The 14,686-nt window shown below is 38.3% G+C and overlaps 3 protein-coding genes and 1 pseudogene across 4 annotated transcripts; 3 read left to right on the top strand and 1 right to left on the bottom strand.

Moving 5' to 3' along the window:
- Nucleotides 1,523-4,226, top strand: LOC18591116 (cytochrome P450 714C2). Its single transcript, XM_007017053.2, has 5 exons — nt 1,523-1,962; nt 2,228-2,454; nt 2,544-2,791; nt 2,939-3,293; nt 3,470-4,226. The coding sequence occupies exons 1-5, from the start codon at nt 1,674-1,676 to the stop codon at nt 3,893-3,895; spliced, it is 1,545 nt and encodes a 514-aa protein (XP_007017115.2). The 5' UTR covers nt 1,523-1,673; the 3' UTR covers nt 3,896-4,226.
- On the top strand, nt 5,197-7,606 carry LOC18591117 (annotated as a pseudogene).
- Nucleotides 8,048-10,834, bottom strand: LOC18591118. Its single transcript, XM_007017055.2, has 3 exons — nt 10,375-10,834; nt 9,183-9,415; nt 8,048-8,514 (listed from the first exon to the last, which is right to left on the bottom strand). Exons 1-3 carry the CDS (start codon nt 10,609-10,611, stop codon nt 8,322-8,324), a joined length of 663 nt encoding a protein of 220 aa, XP_007017117.2. The 5' UTR covers nt 10,612-10,834; the 3' UTR covers nt 8,048-8,321.
- On the top strand, nt 11,176-14,671 carry LOC18591119 (bifunctional bis(5'-adenosyl)-triphosphatase/adenylylsulfatase FHIT). Of its 2 annotated transcripts, none has more exons than XM_018127342.1 (5): nt 11,176-11,347; nt 11,440-11,550; nt 12,136-12,282; nt 14,122-14,220; nt 14,309-14,671. In XM_018127342.1, the coding sequence occupies exons 1-5, from the start codon at nt 11,234-11,236 to the stop codon at nt 14,312-14,314; spliced, it is 477 nt and encodes a 158-aa protein (XP_017982831.1). In that variant the 5' UTR covers nt 11,176-11,233; the 3' UTR covers nt 14,315-14,671. The 2 variants fall into 2 exon arrangements, with proteins under 2 accessions (XP_017982831.1, XP_017982830.1); XM_018127341.1 differs by having other exon boundaries at nt 11,178-11,347; nt 14,305-14,671.

Consider the following 14,686-nt stretch of genomic DNA (forward strand, 5'->3'; position numbering starts at 1 on the left):
GTTCATTCCATGAAAGGGAGGAGTCATTTTTTGACCAAGAAGCGTAATTTCTTAATTGCGGTGTTGAACCTTAGTTGTTACCTTCTAGATGGGCACCTAGCTAATACCATAAATTCCACTCTTTTTCTGGTCTAAACGCAAGAAACATTTTTCAACTATATATAATATTTGATGAAATATTTTCAACTAGAGTTACTTGGTTTATATATATTTATATGTGCCATAAAAATTTCCAACTCATCCTAATATATGCATGCTTTTATCTATCTACAATAAGTGATGGACTATATATGGAGGAAATAGGCCAGCCAACAATAATGAAAATGATGCTCCAAATTTCCATGCCCACCATAATGCTAATCACAGAAATTTAATTGTAACCATCTGCGAGAGAAAAAAAAAGTTTCAGTGCCATTGAGAAATGAAAATGTTACTTGTCTTCTCACTTAATTTGCTAAAGTCTAAACACAAAATTATTTGTTTGCTCCTCCGGCCCAGCGACTGCTAGCGGAGCAAGCATTCATCTGTTAAGAATAAGGACGATAACCAATAGGATTTTGGGAAAATGAATGCTTATTACATCATCCTGTTGATTTTGCATCACATAGAAACAAAGGAAAAAGTTTAATTTGTACCATGATAATGATAACGATAATGATAATGATGATAACAAGGTCCAAAATGGCCAACCAATACTGTGGGATAGGGTTGGCCAGTCTTGACCGTCGTTATATGCAAACTCATTAATTTTTCTCTTTGAAGGGTACAAACTCATTAATTTAACGACAAAAGCTAGCTAGTTCAACCATGGATCATTGGCCTCTGGAATTCTGGGACTTCACCTACCCTGCTATTTTAAGCTAATTACTCCGTGTTTCCGATTCAATGGGCCTGAATCTGCTCTTCATCTCTCTTTTCTTTTCTTTTCTGAGAGAGAGAGAGAGAGAGGAGGGAAAGAAAAAGCAGTGAGAACTTGACGTGTGTGGATGTGAAGCATGCAAGTAACCCGCGAGAGAGGGCGGGGAAGGAACTTGAGCGTGCTTCACACGATCAAGTTGGTTGATGACTTGGACTAGAAAGTCCAAGAGTCAACATGTTTATGGGCCATGGGACAGACATAAGAGAATAAACCCCCCAAGTTTACATTGCTTTTAAAAAATGTGACAATGAAACCCCCATTGCAATTGCAAGTAAAGCAAACTAATTTTTCTGAATTTCCAACCAAGAGAAAAGTTATCTTTAGACCAAGGCTTTTAAAAAATGTGAAAATGAAACCCCCGTTGCAATTGCAAGTAAAGCAAACTAATTTTTCTGAATTTCCAACCAAGAGAAAAGTTATCTTTAGACCAAGCTGCCTTGCCTATTGGTTTGAAGACTTTTCTTTCTATAATATAATAATAAAAAAGACTAATCAATGCTGTTTCAGTATTCTCACTCCACAACTTACATTGACCAGACCTCACATTAAAGTCTTTATGTTACAATTCACACTCCGCAAAATATTTTATGTTTATTCTTTACGACCAAACCATCCTACCTCGTTCCCTATATATGTCAATTTGCACCCAAACAATCCCCAAAGTCATCCACGCCCAGGATAGAAGTCTTTTCGCTTTTTTCGGTTTTGGTGGCCTGGAGGAAAGAAAGTCTCCCAGAATAATAAGAGTTTGGCCATGGAACTTGAGTTTTATGTCAAGATTTTTCTTGCTCTGGTGCTTCTTGCTTTCTTTGGATTGTTGGTACGCCTGTATAATGGGTTGGTAGTGAAGCCAACCAAGCTTCGAGCAAGACTAGGCAGGCAAGGCATCAAAGGACCGCCTCCAACTCTGCTGCTTGGAAACATTCAAGAGATTAAGAAGGCCCAATCCAACGTTGTTAAGACTCCCAGCACGCAACCCCCTGCCACTCACAACTGCGCTGCACTTCTCTTTCCATTCTTTGAGCAATGGAGGAGACAGTATGGTATGCATTGCATGCGCGTTTACAATTAATTCTATCATGTACATCTATTTGTCAGAGGAATACCCGTCGATCCATTAATTACAGCAGATGCTCGAGTATTGCACTAATTTACCCAGATAGTAATAATAACCGATAATGCTGGAGTTATTTTTGACTTTCTCACTTTTTCTTACTTTTCATCTTCCTGTGCTAGCAGCATCATTTTGAACTGAAATACTTCCATATGGTTGAATGTCGACCCATATGTTGTTGCATTCATTGGCAGGTCAAGTATTTGTTTTTTCTCTTGGTAACACTCAAATCTTGTTTGTGACTCAACCTGATGCGGTGAGAGAGATTACCACATGCACGTCCTTATCCTTGGGGAAACCTTCCTATCAGCACAAAGAGCGTGGTCCTTTGCTTGGTCAGGGCATTTTAACTTCAAATGGGACTGTATGGGCTCATCAGAGGAAAATTCTTGCTCCTGAATTATACATGGACAAAGTTAAGGTATGATCGCTAAATATATGAATAGTTGAATACTACATGTATGTGTTGTGTGATTTGTATGATACTTATCGACTTGAAACCTCTTGTAGGGAATGATGAACCTAATTATTGAGTCGACATTTACACTACTCAACTCTTGGAAGAGCAGAATAGAGGCCAAGGGTGGACTCGCTGACATCAAAATTGACGAGTACATGAGAAGCTTCTCTGGAGATGTCATCTCAAGAGCCTGTTTCGGAAGCAATTATTCTAGAGGAGAAGAAATCTTCTTGAAACTAAGAGCTCTCCAGGAGGCCATGTCCAAGAAAAGTCTATCCACTGGCGTGCCTGGAATGAGGTGAGCATTCCTCTGCAATTTCCTGTCACATTTGATGCATGAACATCTTCACTGAAATAATCATGCAAGCAACTCAGATGTCTTTGGCAATACCCCTTGTATAATTTGTTTTAAAATTTTTTATTGATTATTTACTACTCATTACAGGTATCTTCCCACAAAAAGCAACAGAGAAGCTTGGGCACTAGAAAAAGAGGTGCGTGATTTGATACTGCAGGTAGTGAAGGAGAGAAAGGAGGCTGCATACGAGAAGGACTTACTGCAAATGGTGCTTGAGGGTGCTAAAAACAGTGACCTGAGTCAAGAAGCCACTGATCGGTTCGTAGTTGATAACTGCAAGAACATATACTTGGCTGGATATGAGACTACTGCCGTTTCAGCCACCTGGTGCCTCATGCTTTTGGCTGCCAATCAAGAATGGCAGGATCGTGTGCGGGCAGAGGTTCTAGAAGTTTGTGGAGGTCGTATTCCAGATGCTGATATGCTTCGCAAGATGAAACAGGTATCAGTATGAATTATTACAACTACTCACTTATGACACTGACATGGTTAACTAGGACCGTGAAGGCTTTTGACATTACTAAAGTGTGCTTCATATACATTAAGCAATGTCTTTGATCTGGTGTTATTTAGGAAAAAAAATATAACAGTAACCTTGAGATCCTTTATTTAATGCAGCTAACTATGGTAATTCACGAATCATTGCGGCTCTATCCACCAGTAGCTGTGGTGTCAAGGGAAGCCTTCAAGGATATGAAATTTGGGGACATTCTTGTTCCGGAGGGTGTGAACATTTGGACCATGGTGTTGACATTGCACACTGACCCTGAAATTTGGGGTCCAGAGTCCTACAAATTCAAGCCGGAGAGATTTACAAATGGGATAACAGGTGCTTGTAAGCTTCCACAAATGTACATGCCATTTGGGGTTGGCCCTCGGGTCTGCCTTGGACAGAACTTGGCCATGGTTGAACTGAAAGTACTAATGTCTCTCCTTCTGTCCAACTTCTCATTCTCCCTTTCTCCCAAGTACAACCATTCTCCTGCCCTTAGGTTGGTAATAGAGCCAGAAAATGGAGTTGATCTGTTGGTAAAGAAGTTGTGAACTTTTCTTTTAGACTTGTTCAATATGAAGACAACGTAACATTATGAAACAAAATAAGAGAACAGATGGTTTTAATTTTTTCGGGTAAAGTTCTTTCTAGCAGAATAGCCTTTGGGGACTGTTATAGGGGAAGCTGCGTGCTCCCTGCAAGCCTACAGCTTCCATATTTCTTGTTCCCATTTTTTTTTTCTCTGTAGTTGGTGTATATGCCTAAGGAGATGAATTATGAATAAGATTTAATTGTTGCTATGTATTACTTGGAAGTTAATATATCTCCAATCGCTTGGACTATTGTTCGCCCAGCTGCATATATAGTCCCTATGTTTTGTCATCTCTACGCCTCAAAATAGCATATCGCCTGATTGATTTATAACCGGCTTTTGTTGAAAAAAGTAGTGCCGAACAATTATCAATGATTACAATTTTCAGCATAAGCAATGAAAGGTCTGTCATGTAGAGTAGTCTATTTTAATATAGATGACACCGATTTGAGTCGGGATATTGCTATACAAGCTACATACTTCCCTCTAATATTTATCAGAAAAATATGTAAGAAAAAGTTAAGATTTACAAGATTAAATGTGTGGACACCTCGTAATCAGATGAAGGGTGAGTGTGAATGTGTTTTGTGTTTGGGATTATATATTTCGCGTCAAAGTGTTACGGATTGGCTATGAGTTGAGTTTGAAAGTTGATGATTTATATGTGCTTTATAGTCTAGTGCATCTGTTCTTTTCTCCTTCATGGATATATATAGACAAATCGAAATGCTAAACCACCTTAAATTTTTTTTAATGTACGATTTATTTTACGATTAATTAAACTTGTGCTTATTTGGATGATAATTAATTGGTGTTTATTGTAACAAAACAATATCTCCAACCAATCAAAATCTATTTGAGATTTGAGTCAACAGGAAAATTTCCTCAATTGCAAACATCTTTAAAGCTCGCTGCGATGACAGGGCGCAAGAATCTGAGAAATCGTACACTCTATAACTGCCTTTGAATTTTTCAGTTTCCTGGGGACAAAAGACACAGTTGCACGTAGGGAACCGCCAGAAGAAGTAGGAGGAGGTAATCCTTACCTTTGATTAATAATAATAATAATAATAAAAGAGGCAAGAAACAAATTCTCACTTGTCTCTCTGTACCATCTCAAGTTTGAACCATTTTATTGCTATACAATTTGATACATTCTTTGTAATATTTGGAGGTAAACATGCTGGATTGGGCGGATGAAGTTAATTCTGATTTTCTGAACAAGGAAGAGGAAAACCAGTCATCCTCCTCTGACTCTGATATGACAAATACGCCTCCTTATTTGTCACCTCCAAGAAGCGCTTGGTTGGTCGTGAGAAGCCTCTTCATGTGGTCCTTGGTGGTGGACAACGTAACTATCTCCTCCCAGCTGCCTATTAGAGTAATCTGTTTTTCCTTTTTACATTAAACGGAGTATGTTTCAGCTCTATATCAATGGTTTATTCTTATGATCACCATGCAAACCAATCTGCGTACGTTACACCATCCATTTCATTCGGTGCACCATTTGTCGCATCATTACTACTATTGATATCTCATGGAACTGCCTCAAAGTGAAATTTAGATATTTTCAGGTGGAAAAGTCACCTTCACTTTAACTGCAAAACTGGGGCGTTGATTAGAAAAACAAAAGAAAAAAGAAAAAAAAAGAAAAACACTAAAGGAAATAAAACTCAAACGCAAACCCCAAGTTAGATTAGAAAGCAATTTTTCTGATGTTTGCTGAAAAGAGCGGGGGAAATGGAAAATAGGGTATTAATTACAAATCTTAGTTGATTGAATTGCAGTCTATCCTTAACGGAACAAGTTATACAGTCTGAAAATGCTCTGGACTCTGCCTAGAATGAATATTATTAAATATCAGCTTCTGTTCATTATAACATTGTTGATAGGAGATAGGTCATTTGTTTTCTTGAATCCACATTTGTCATAACAGCTGCCTACTGTCCTTTTCAGCCGCCAACATTATACTATGGCGAAACCAGAAGATCTCAGCGGGCATATTTGCCGGTACAACGGTGATATGGCTTCTTTTTGAGGGTATAGGTTATCACTTGCTTACCTTTGTTTGTCATTCCCTGACTCTCTCTTTCGCAACATTGTTCCTATGGTCCAATTTAGCCTCCTTCTTCAATATGTAAGTTTCTTACCTTAATTAGTTGCCCAGGTATTCGCTGTGTGTTTTTGCATCTTTAAAATCATTACTCCTCCTGTTTATGTTACCTAACTAGAATGGTCTCGACATTATCCTCCTTTATTGATTTTAAGAGTACTGATGCTACTAGAGTAGGCACCTGGAGCTTAAAACCAGCCATTGGTATCTTCATTATGCCAACAAAAATGACTTTCAATTTCTTGCATCCCATATATATATATATAGCTTGTTTATGTCATATTTTCTCTATATGCTGCAGATGTCACGCTTTTTTCCAGTGATGCATGGTTTAAATTCCTTTCCAAGTAATGGTTTAAATTCCTCATTGCACAACCTTGTATACATACAATGAGCAGAGCCTTTTTGCTCGTCTCAATAAGCGCTTAACTTGCCTTCTATATAAAGTTTAAGAATAGGTGGGAGATGATATGTAACTCTCGCAAACGTATTAGTTAAGCATTAATATTCAACCAGCTTGGCAGTGATGGGATTTATGAGAGTAATGGTGACTTTTTTGTTCTCGCAGTTTCGGATGGAATATATATATATATATACTGCCAAATTATACTTTTCCTCGCCACATTTTAAAATTGTTCTCCGCCAGAATTCCCCAAAGTTACATTGCCAGAGGATCTGTTTGTCAAGATTGCCCTTTTGCTGAGAAGTGAATTTAACCGGGCATCCGCAACTTTTCCGGACGTTGCTTCTGGGAACGATTTGAAGAAATTTCTCGCGGTACCTTGGCATCAACCTATTGCTTTTGTTTGTCTTGTAGCAATAAGTAAGAAATATATTTCATCAGGTTTTCGTTGTGACCTTTGCAGGTGATTGTGGTCTTGTGGGCTCTCTCGGTTGTTGGCAGCTGGTTTAGTTTTTTGACCCTGTTTTACTTGGGTGGGTTTCTATCTAGTCTTTTCTATGGTAATTGATAAACAAAGGCTTCCCAAGGTTTACGTCTTCTGCCTTTCAATTAATTTCTAAGCTAATGAAATTAAGCTGCGAACGCAGCAGCGATGTTAGGATGTTATCTCCACTAACATGTTGGCAAGATGCGTTCTGATTCTGCTCTCCGCTGTTGATGCAGTGTTTGTAATGCTGCTGACGGTGCCAATGCTATATGAGAAACATGAGGATGCCGGGGATGCCTATGCAGGGAAAAGTTTGGCTGAAATAAAGAGTCAGTACGCAGTTATAGATGAAAAGGTTCTCCAGAAACTCCCAGCATCTCTTTTCCATCACAAGCAGCACTAATCATGTCAAGGCAACAGGGATAATAAATACAGCTTAGCACTAATCATGTCAAGGCAACAGGGATAGTAAATACAGCTTAGATAAGAGATCAGATGCCGATGCCCCCGATATGGACTTGTTCTAGTTATGCAATTTCTTTTCATTTCATATTAATTTATCCTATTTTAATTTCTCTACATTTCTCACCATACATGGCCTGTTGGTGATAAAAGTTATGATCCATAATATTTTTTTCCGGTCTGTATTTTGCCAGTTTTAACAGGGTTTGGCACTTTTGTTGAGCAACTTACCATTGGCAAGCATTTCATACGGATTATGTGCCATGGTTTCTTACAGCGCTTTTAGGGACTCCGGCTTAGATGAGAGAATCATCCGCTCAAATTGCACTACGGATTCTACTTCTTTACACCCAGACCAAAGAAACATTTCATACGGATTCTATTTCTTTACACCCAGACCAAAGAAACATTTCATACGTTATACACCTGAATGTGCCCTGCCAGGCTGCCATTCTTTGGTACTTAGACAAACATCTGAAACTCTTAACAGAGAAGATGACAGTAAGCAAAAAGATATGCTATGCCTTTTCTGATAATCTATTGCAAAGCGACTAGTAACAGAATTAGGCACAAACCTTCAGTCGCATGGCATATAATCCTTAAACATGAGGACTCGAGCTATTTTAGAAGGTCTCATTGTAAGAGCTTCAGCAAGTTGCACTCCTTTCTTAGGCAACTCTTGAACTAATACTCGATCCCTCAAGAAAGGGGGAATCAAGAGTTTCCAGTCAAAAGTTTGGAATGAAAACCTCTGAAAAGATCTAGATGTTTGGAGTTAAGATATTAGCTTGGCAGTTACTTCCACAAGTATAAATTTTGAATTGTCTCTACCAAGTACCAACTCATATGCAATCACAATCACAATCTTTAATCTGTTAGGGAAACAAAACCAACTACACAAAAATCGAGAGCCAATTATGCTATACTTTAGATTCTTTAACTGCATTTGGCAAGAAGGGTTCCCACCATCCAAATTCATACTTTGGATAGGGTGCCACCCAGTTTTCTGGCTTCTCAAACTCCAGAGTGGTAGGATTGGAGGCTAAAGCTTCTTCAAGACTGTCAGCTTCATAGCTATCTGATAAAACTCTGTCCAACCTCAACTTCATAAATCTGCCAAGCAATGCAAAGCAAAAAGATGAATTTAACTTTTATACCATGCAATAAAATGACTTATATATGGTACCTTCTATAAAATGGAAAGGTTAATAAAGTCTTCTCCTGCTATACCATGTGACTTAAAACTATTGCTAAGTCATACTAATAAAAAGTTCAGAAGCGAATGAACTCACATATATGTTCTTTGGTATGTAATTGTGTTTGTGTTCCACCTAGGGCAAAGAGAATTGGTTTCTTTCCAGTCATTTGTAACCTAAGCGGCACTTTTGCAGGCAGTGTCAAAATTAAAGCTATCAACACAGCAAAGAACTAGACAAGCTGGAGTATGGCTCTTTCCCCCCGTCTTTTCGTTTTGAAATATGGTTTATCATACCAGAGTATGACTGTACCACCCAGACAAAGGCACTAAGGATACAACTACAATTGAGTCATGTGGTTGTATCAATTTTGAGGTTATCTCTGGTACTTGCTCCACTGTAGGCATTTACTGTTTCCTGGAAGTCCTTACCAAGGTTGTCAAGCAAATGATACTAGTGTAAATACTAGTCTTGGCATTAATTCCACCTTTTGATATTGGGAATTTATGCATCAGGCATAAAGGAAAGATGACGTAAAAGAAGCTAAAACCAAAACATATATATTTTGTTGGGTCTGAGTCTTACGTAATCCAGGGACCATTAGTTGAAACCAGAGCAACAGCGGGCCTGCGCAACCTCTTTGTAATGTCAGGGAACTTTTCCAAGAACTTGGGCTCGATCACAAGCCAGAAATCCTGTTCTTTATTGCGTTCTCCATAGTTCCGCAGTCTCTCGAACAAGAGCTCTTGGAAGTGCTCCTCTTCATCCAACATGAACTTCGCATTTGCAACAACAAAATAGTATTTTTTGGTTTGTTGCTGAAACATAAGAAGAATTTCAGAATGAGAATGTATAAAGCCATACAACCAAAAAACATAGTTACGGCACGGCCTCTTGGCACTCATAATATCTCACAGCACTTTGAAACTATTTATAAATAGAGCATGATCTTTGAGAAGATCTATATCATCATAATGAAAGAAAAAGCATACTCAGCTATTTCATAACAGGAATCCTTTCACAATCATCAGACTGGCTCCTCATTTGAAGAATAAGCATCTATCTACGAGGTCACATTTCCAATTTTTATTCCTGATATTGGTTTTACTTAATTATGAAAGGTTATGGGCTTTTGGAAATCCAGGGAATTAAGTGATACCTTGAGACAATTATAAGGGAGAATATTTGAATTGTGACCGATGTGTTGCTTTTCATTGCCGCTCATTAAAACAAGAGTGTCTCAAACGTTATTGGTATTGTAAAACAGATTTGGCCTTGGTTGGAATTTTATCAACAATAACAAAAAATAACTTTGTTCAATCAAACATGAAAAGATAAAACCTGGTGGCAGCTGGCTCCAATAGGAATACAAGCAACAAGTCTTTCTTGTTGAATTATGTACATAACCTAGCACCCTTGTTCCTACTTGATCGTATATCCCAAAGGCCTGGGCTTTACCAACCAGTTTTGTGATTATTGAGGATGACCACATTAATTGTGCTGAGCTAGTTATTTTGCATTGTAAGGAAGAAGGCAATGGGAATGCATGGGTGCATAAAAGACTTATAAAATGGTTTGGCAATACTATGAGTAAGGCAAATGTGAGGTATTCTCCCTGATGAAAAGCAGTTAATTATATCTACACAGTAATCAAACAGAGACAAAGCAGAGTATATAGTATGCTTCAAAGACCCAATTAATGCAGCTATTTGATATTTGATAGACGGCGGTGAAGAAACAAGAGAGAGAGAGAGAGAGAGAGAGAGAGAATATGTACCTGGTCGGGAGTGAGCTGGTCGGAGTCAACTGCAGCAACGGCTGTCCTAAAGGATGGTGTGGTCCTGGACGTGGAAGTGAATGAGCTCTTAATCAACAATTGAGTGCGATTGTTGTTGCTGGTGGTGGGCAGCGCTAAGGTTTTGGCAGCGCCACCATTGCCGCATTGGCCGGTGAATGGAGCAGGCGCACCACCCAGACCCAGTGTTAGACTTGAAGCACTGAGCACACCTAACATTTTCTTTTCTTTATGTTGTACTTTTGATCGGACCACAGTAGTAGAAGTGATCAGCTTCGTTATTAAAAAAGAAGTTAGTTTGGGGAATAGGGGAGGGCAGAAGAAGATTTTAGATTTTAGATTTGCCCTTGCCACTTAGCAGTAGTCCTGCAGACAACCTTATCTTGTTACCTTGCAACTTGTAGAAGTCGAACGTAGCTGTAACAGAAAAAATAACCTTTCCATTGGTCTATTTCTATACTAGGCAAACCTTATCGCTTCTCTTTTTCAAGGAAAATGTTTAGTATTTTCCTTTTTACTGCCTCAGCTTCTTCTTTTTATTATCCAGCATCAGACGTTTGGTTTCAGTAAATACACGGTATAACGTGGGTAAAAATAGCATACGTGTTCCATAAAAAAACACATAAAATTACAAGGATTTTCATACATTTTATTACTTTTTACTTTTTAGTGGTTTGCTTTTTGGGTATTTGATTTCTAATATACAGCATAGTAGATATAATATTTTAAAAACAATCCTTTAAATTTCAAAAATTGAGTTAATCGAACTAATTAAAATAATTGAAATTTTTTTATTGTTTTTAAATTAAAAGGATTTGAGGCAAGAAAACCCGAGAAGGGAATGACAAAGTTGCAGCTGCTGTCTTCTCTAGGTCTGGGTCGGAATTGCTTTATCAGGATTTCCTGGGGAGGGTTCCGAACAATCTCATCGTCCACCGCCGCCCTCACTGCTAAGGCAAGTGATTGATAAAATGACATGCCAACATCTTGATTAATTGTGTCAATCGAAAACTAAACATTGGCATTACAACCAATATGGTGAAGCAGATGTCAACGGAGTGCTATACGTTCGGCCCATATAAGATTGATCCCAAGGAGGTTTTCTATTCCAGCCCCCTTTCCTATGCGATGGTCAACCTGCGTCCTGTTGTTCCTGGTAATTACTACTAGTACTAATTACCACCACAGACTCTTTTCATTGCTATTATCACCCGACGAGATTCATCTTCATCATCTTTCCATCCAACTGTGTGTGTTTCCTGCTTTCATTATATATTTCTTCTAATTATCAATCGTCATTGATTTGCCTTTTTCTCCTTTGCAGGTCATATCCTTTTTTTTTAAACTCCAATTTGGGTTTTTTTTTTTAATCATTTTTGGTATACATGATTCTGGACTACACAATATAAAGTAATTTTCTTTCTAATCATTCGCTGCAAATTGAATTGTTCATATGGGAATGATGTAAACTTGAGACTGCAGCTTGGAGGAGAGGAGTGTAGCTGGCTTGCACACGCACAGACGTGTATGTATGTACAATACACCTTAGAAGATGTAAAGAAAACAGCTTGACAAAATTATTCTAACTATATTTAAATCATTACGTGCTAAAATGCAATCACAATTTAGGTTGCATTTGTTTTGTATAAGCGGGTATGGTTTTGGATCCAATTTGTTAGGAAATCATTCATTTTTCATTGTTGAAGAATTCGTGCTTGAATTTGGTTTTCTTAACATTGTACACATGTGCTTGTCTGCCCAAGGCGTGAAGTTAAGCGGTTTGTTGATCTCACCGTTGATGAGACCAGTGATTTGTGGCTAACAGCACAGAGGGTTGGTGGAGGGCTTGAGTGCCACCATAAAGCGTCATCGCTCACTTTTACTATCCAAGTAAGAGAATGGGAAATGCTCTATTACTTTTATTTAAATGTAAATAGGTTTCCCTTTTGTCTCAGACTTGCCATAGTACTTGACATTGTTTCTCAATCATGTTGTTGTTTCCAAATCATATTTTGGCACCCTCACCTTCTTAAATTTTGCTTTCCCTCCTTTCTGGCTGTAGTAGAGATGATAGAGATGGGGACCTCTATGTTCGTGGTTTTATGCTGTTCTTGGTTGCTCACCTCCTGTTTTTCAATTATAAGCCTTTTCTTTCGTGTTTTTGTTTTCATCTCTTGCCTTTCGATGCCTCTTGCCTCGAGATGCCTTTACAGTTGAATTTTTGAGTGAAGAAGGGTATATAGCTTCTGGAGAGAGTCTGTTAATGAGCACATAAACAAGGATGACCAGAGGCTTATGGTGGCAACCACACTTAGCAGATGAACAGAGGGTTTATACCATTCATACCAATCGAATTTATATGTAGAAGACACATGAACAACATTTTCAGGATTAAAACACTTGTTCAACAAGCTAATACAAGTGCAAAACCAGATTACATCTTAAGCATGCAATGCACCACGTTGAGCTTTTCAAATCAGCTTAAACATGCACCAAGATGCATGGTATCCAAGTGGATAGACATATAGCGTTCATTCCACTTGGCACATGTAAGCATTAGAGTCAACATTCCCCCTTAATGCTTGCATTGAGAACCTTCAGCTTGTCCCTGTGATGCTCGAATTTTGGCTTGCTCAGCGACATGAAGAGATGCTCATCTGCTACCTCAGCTTTCTCTACTGTTTGAGCAGTCTTTTCTTGCGTGTATGGTTTGTTTTTACAAACCTTTTCCATATGGCCAAACTTGTTGCAAATTCTGCACTTTGTGCTCGGCCTAAACCAGCAACTATTCCCTGCATGATTATGTTTCTTACAGTGAGAACAAATCTGAAGCTTGTTATTCCTGAACTGAGACTTGTTGTGGTGATAGCCTCTGTTTTCTTTCTCCTTTGACTCACCAGGTCCCTTTCTTGGTGCTGTCTCACCACTATCTTTGTCTTTGAATTTTGCAGTCAAGGCATTTTCAAGGACCTTCTCCACAACACTTTTTTTCTGGAAGATTTACACCTGAAAGCCTCACGCCATTACTCCTCTCAGCTAATGTATTTACATGTTGTTATGCATGCTTAGTTCTTAATGCATTTTAACACTTGTCTTATGCATGTAACCAAGTGTTGTAGGCTGTTATCCACGTTTTAACTTGTTGTAATTAAATGCCTTAAGCAACCAGTAATGAATGGGATGAACTTCAGTTCTGTGCTTACCATACTTTGTTCATCCATGCTTTCCTTGCCTGTAATAGAGGCTGCATCATTCAGCCATATCTCGAATTCTCCCAAAATACAACATTTACTAGAGTACTTTTGTTATAGTTTGGATTTAATATTTTCAAAAATTGTAAAATTCACATCCTATTGTTAATTCTCTTGGCCAAGTTAGACCTCAACCCTTCAATCTGGGGTGTACTCAAGCTTGGTATTTGTGACTCTTTGGATGCATTTTCTGAGTACCTCCTGTTAACTCTTATGTTTATTTGTACATTAACCCATTTCAAGTTTAGTAATTTGTTTTCTCATGCAACAACAAGCAATTAGTGTGTTTAAGTGATCACTTGAGAATGAAAAAATATTGCTTTCTTATAGAAAATTGAATGAGAGAAATTGATTGTGTGATACTTGTTGGAAGTTTTTGGCTGTTCTCACCATATGGTAATACTGCCGCTCTGTAAAGAGCATATGTTGGATCATTAAAAACTAAATTTTGTAGCATACGTGTTTGTTTGTACTTTAGGATGGGCCACAGTCAGGGCAGACAGTACCTCATGTTCACATTCATATCCTTCCGAGGAGAGAGGGCGACTTTGAGAGGAACGATGAGATCTATGATGCAGTAAGATAGATATTCCTATTTGCTTTGCTTTTATCAGCTAACCTTGGATAACTTGTGTTTCCACTGTCTGTTGTTCATTGTTAGATAGATGTGAAAGAGAAGGAAATGCAGGAAACGCTGGATTTAGATAAGGAAAGGAAGAACAGAAGCCCTGAAGAGATGTCTCGAGAGGCAGATGAATACAGATCACTTTTCTTGTAGAAATCATAAGTCTGACCTCTGTGCTGCATATATACCTACTGCAGTGGATTCCCTTGTCATTGATAGCACAAGGGCCTGAGTGGACATGGACGCTAGTTCTTGATTGAATTTCTCTGGAATTGAATTTTCTTTAGTGTGTTATTGTTGGTTCAGTTAATTTGTACTATTTAGTAATTGTACTGTATCATTAGATTTTGTGATAACGAAGCTCTGTGTGAGTGGCGTTTGGTGGGTATGGTTTCTGTTTGTTTCAATATTTGTCTTG

The sequence above is a fragment of the Theobroma cacao genome, chromosome 9, assembly GCF_000208745.1.
Source record: "Theobroma cacao cultivar B97-61/B2 chromosome 9, Criollo_cocoa_genome_V2, whole genome shotgun sequence".
In the NCBI taxonomy this organism is placed as follows: Eukaryota; Viridiplantae; Streptophyta; class Magnoliopsida; order Malvales; family Malvaceae; genus Theobroma; species Theobroma cacao.

Bases quoted from the DNA above. Each gene is read 5' to 3' on its own strand.
- LOC18591116 (XM_007017053.2), top strand. From the start codon at position 1,674: ATGGAACTTGAGTTTTATGTCAAGATTTTTCTTGCTCTGGTGCTTCTT. The intron at 2,455-2,543 runs GTATGATCGCTA...AACCTCTTGTAG, and splicing joins TATACATGGACAAAGTTAAG to GGAATGATGAACCTAATTAT. The intron at 2,792-2,938 runs GTGAGCATTCCT...TACTCATTACAG, and splicing joins ACTGGCGTGCCTGGAATGAG to GTATCTTCCCACAAAAAGCA.
- LOC18591118 (XM_007017055.2), bottom strand. From the start codon at position 10,611: ATGTTAGGTGTGCTCAGTGCTTCAAGTCTAACACTGGGTCTGGGTGGT. The intron at 9,416-10,374 runs GTACATATTCTC...CTTATGTTTCAG, and splicing joins ACCAGCTCACTCCCGACCAG to CAACAAACCAAAAAATACTA. The intron at 8,515-9,182 runs GTAAGACTCAGA...ATTGCTTGGCAG, and splicing joins ACTAATGGTCCCTGGATTAC to ATTTATGAAGTTGAGGTTGG.
- LOC18591119 (XM_018127341.1), top strand. From the start codon at position 11,234: ATGACAAAGTTGCAGCTGCTGTCTTCTCTAGGTCTGGGTCGGAATTGC. The intron at 11,348-11,439 runs GCAAGTGATTGA...ATGGTGAAGCAG, and splicing joins CCGCCGCCCTCACTGCTAAG to ATGTCAACGGAGTGCTATAC. The intron at 11,551-12,135 runs AATTACTACTAG...TAACATTGTACA, and splicing joins TGCGTCCTGTTGTTCCTGGT to CATGTGCTTGTCTGCCCAAG.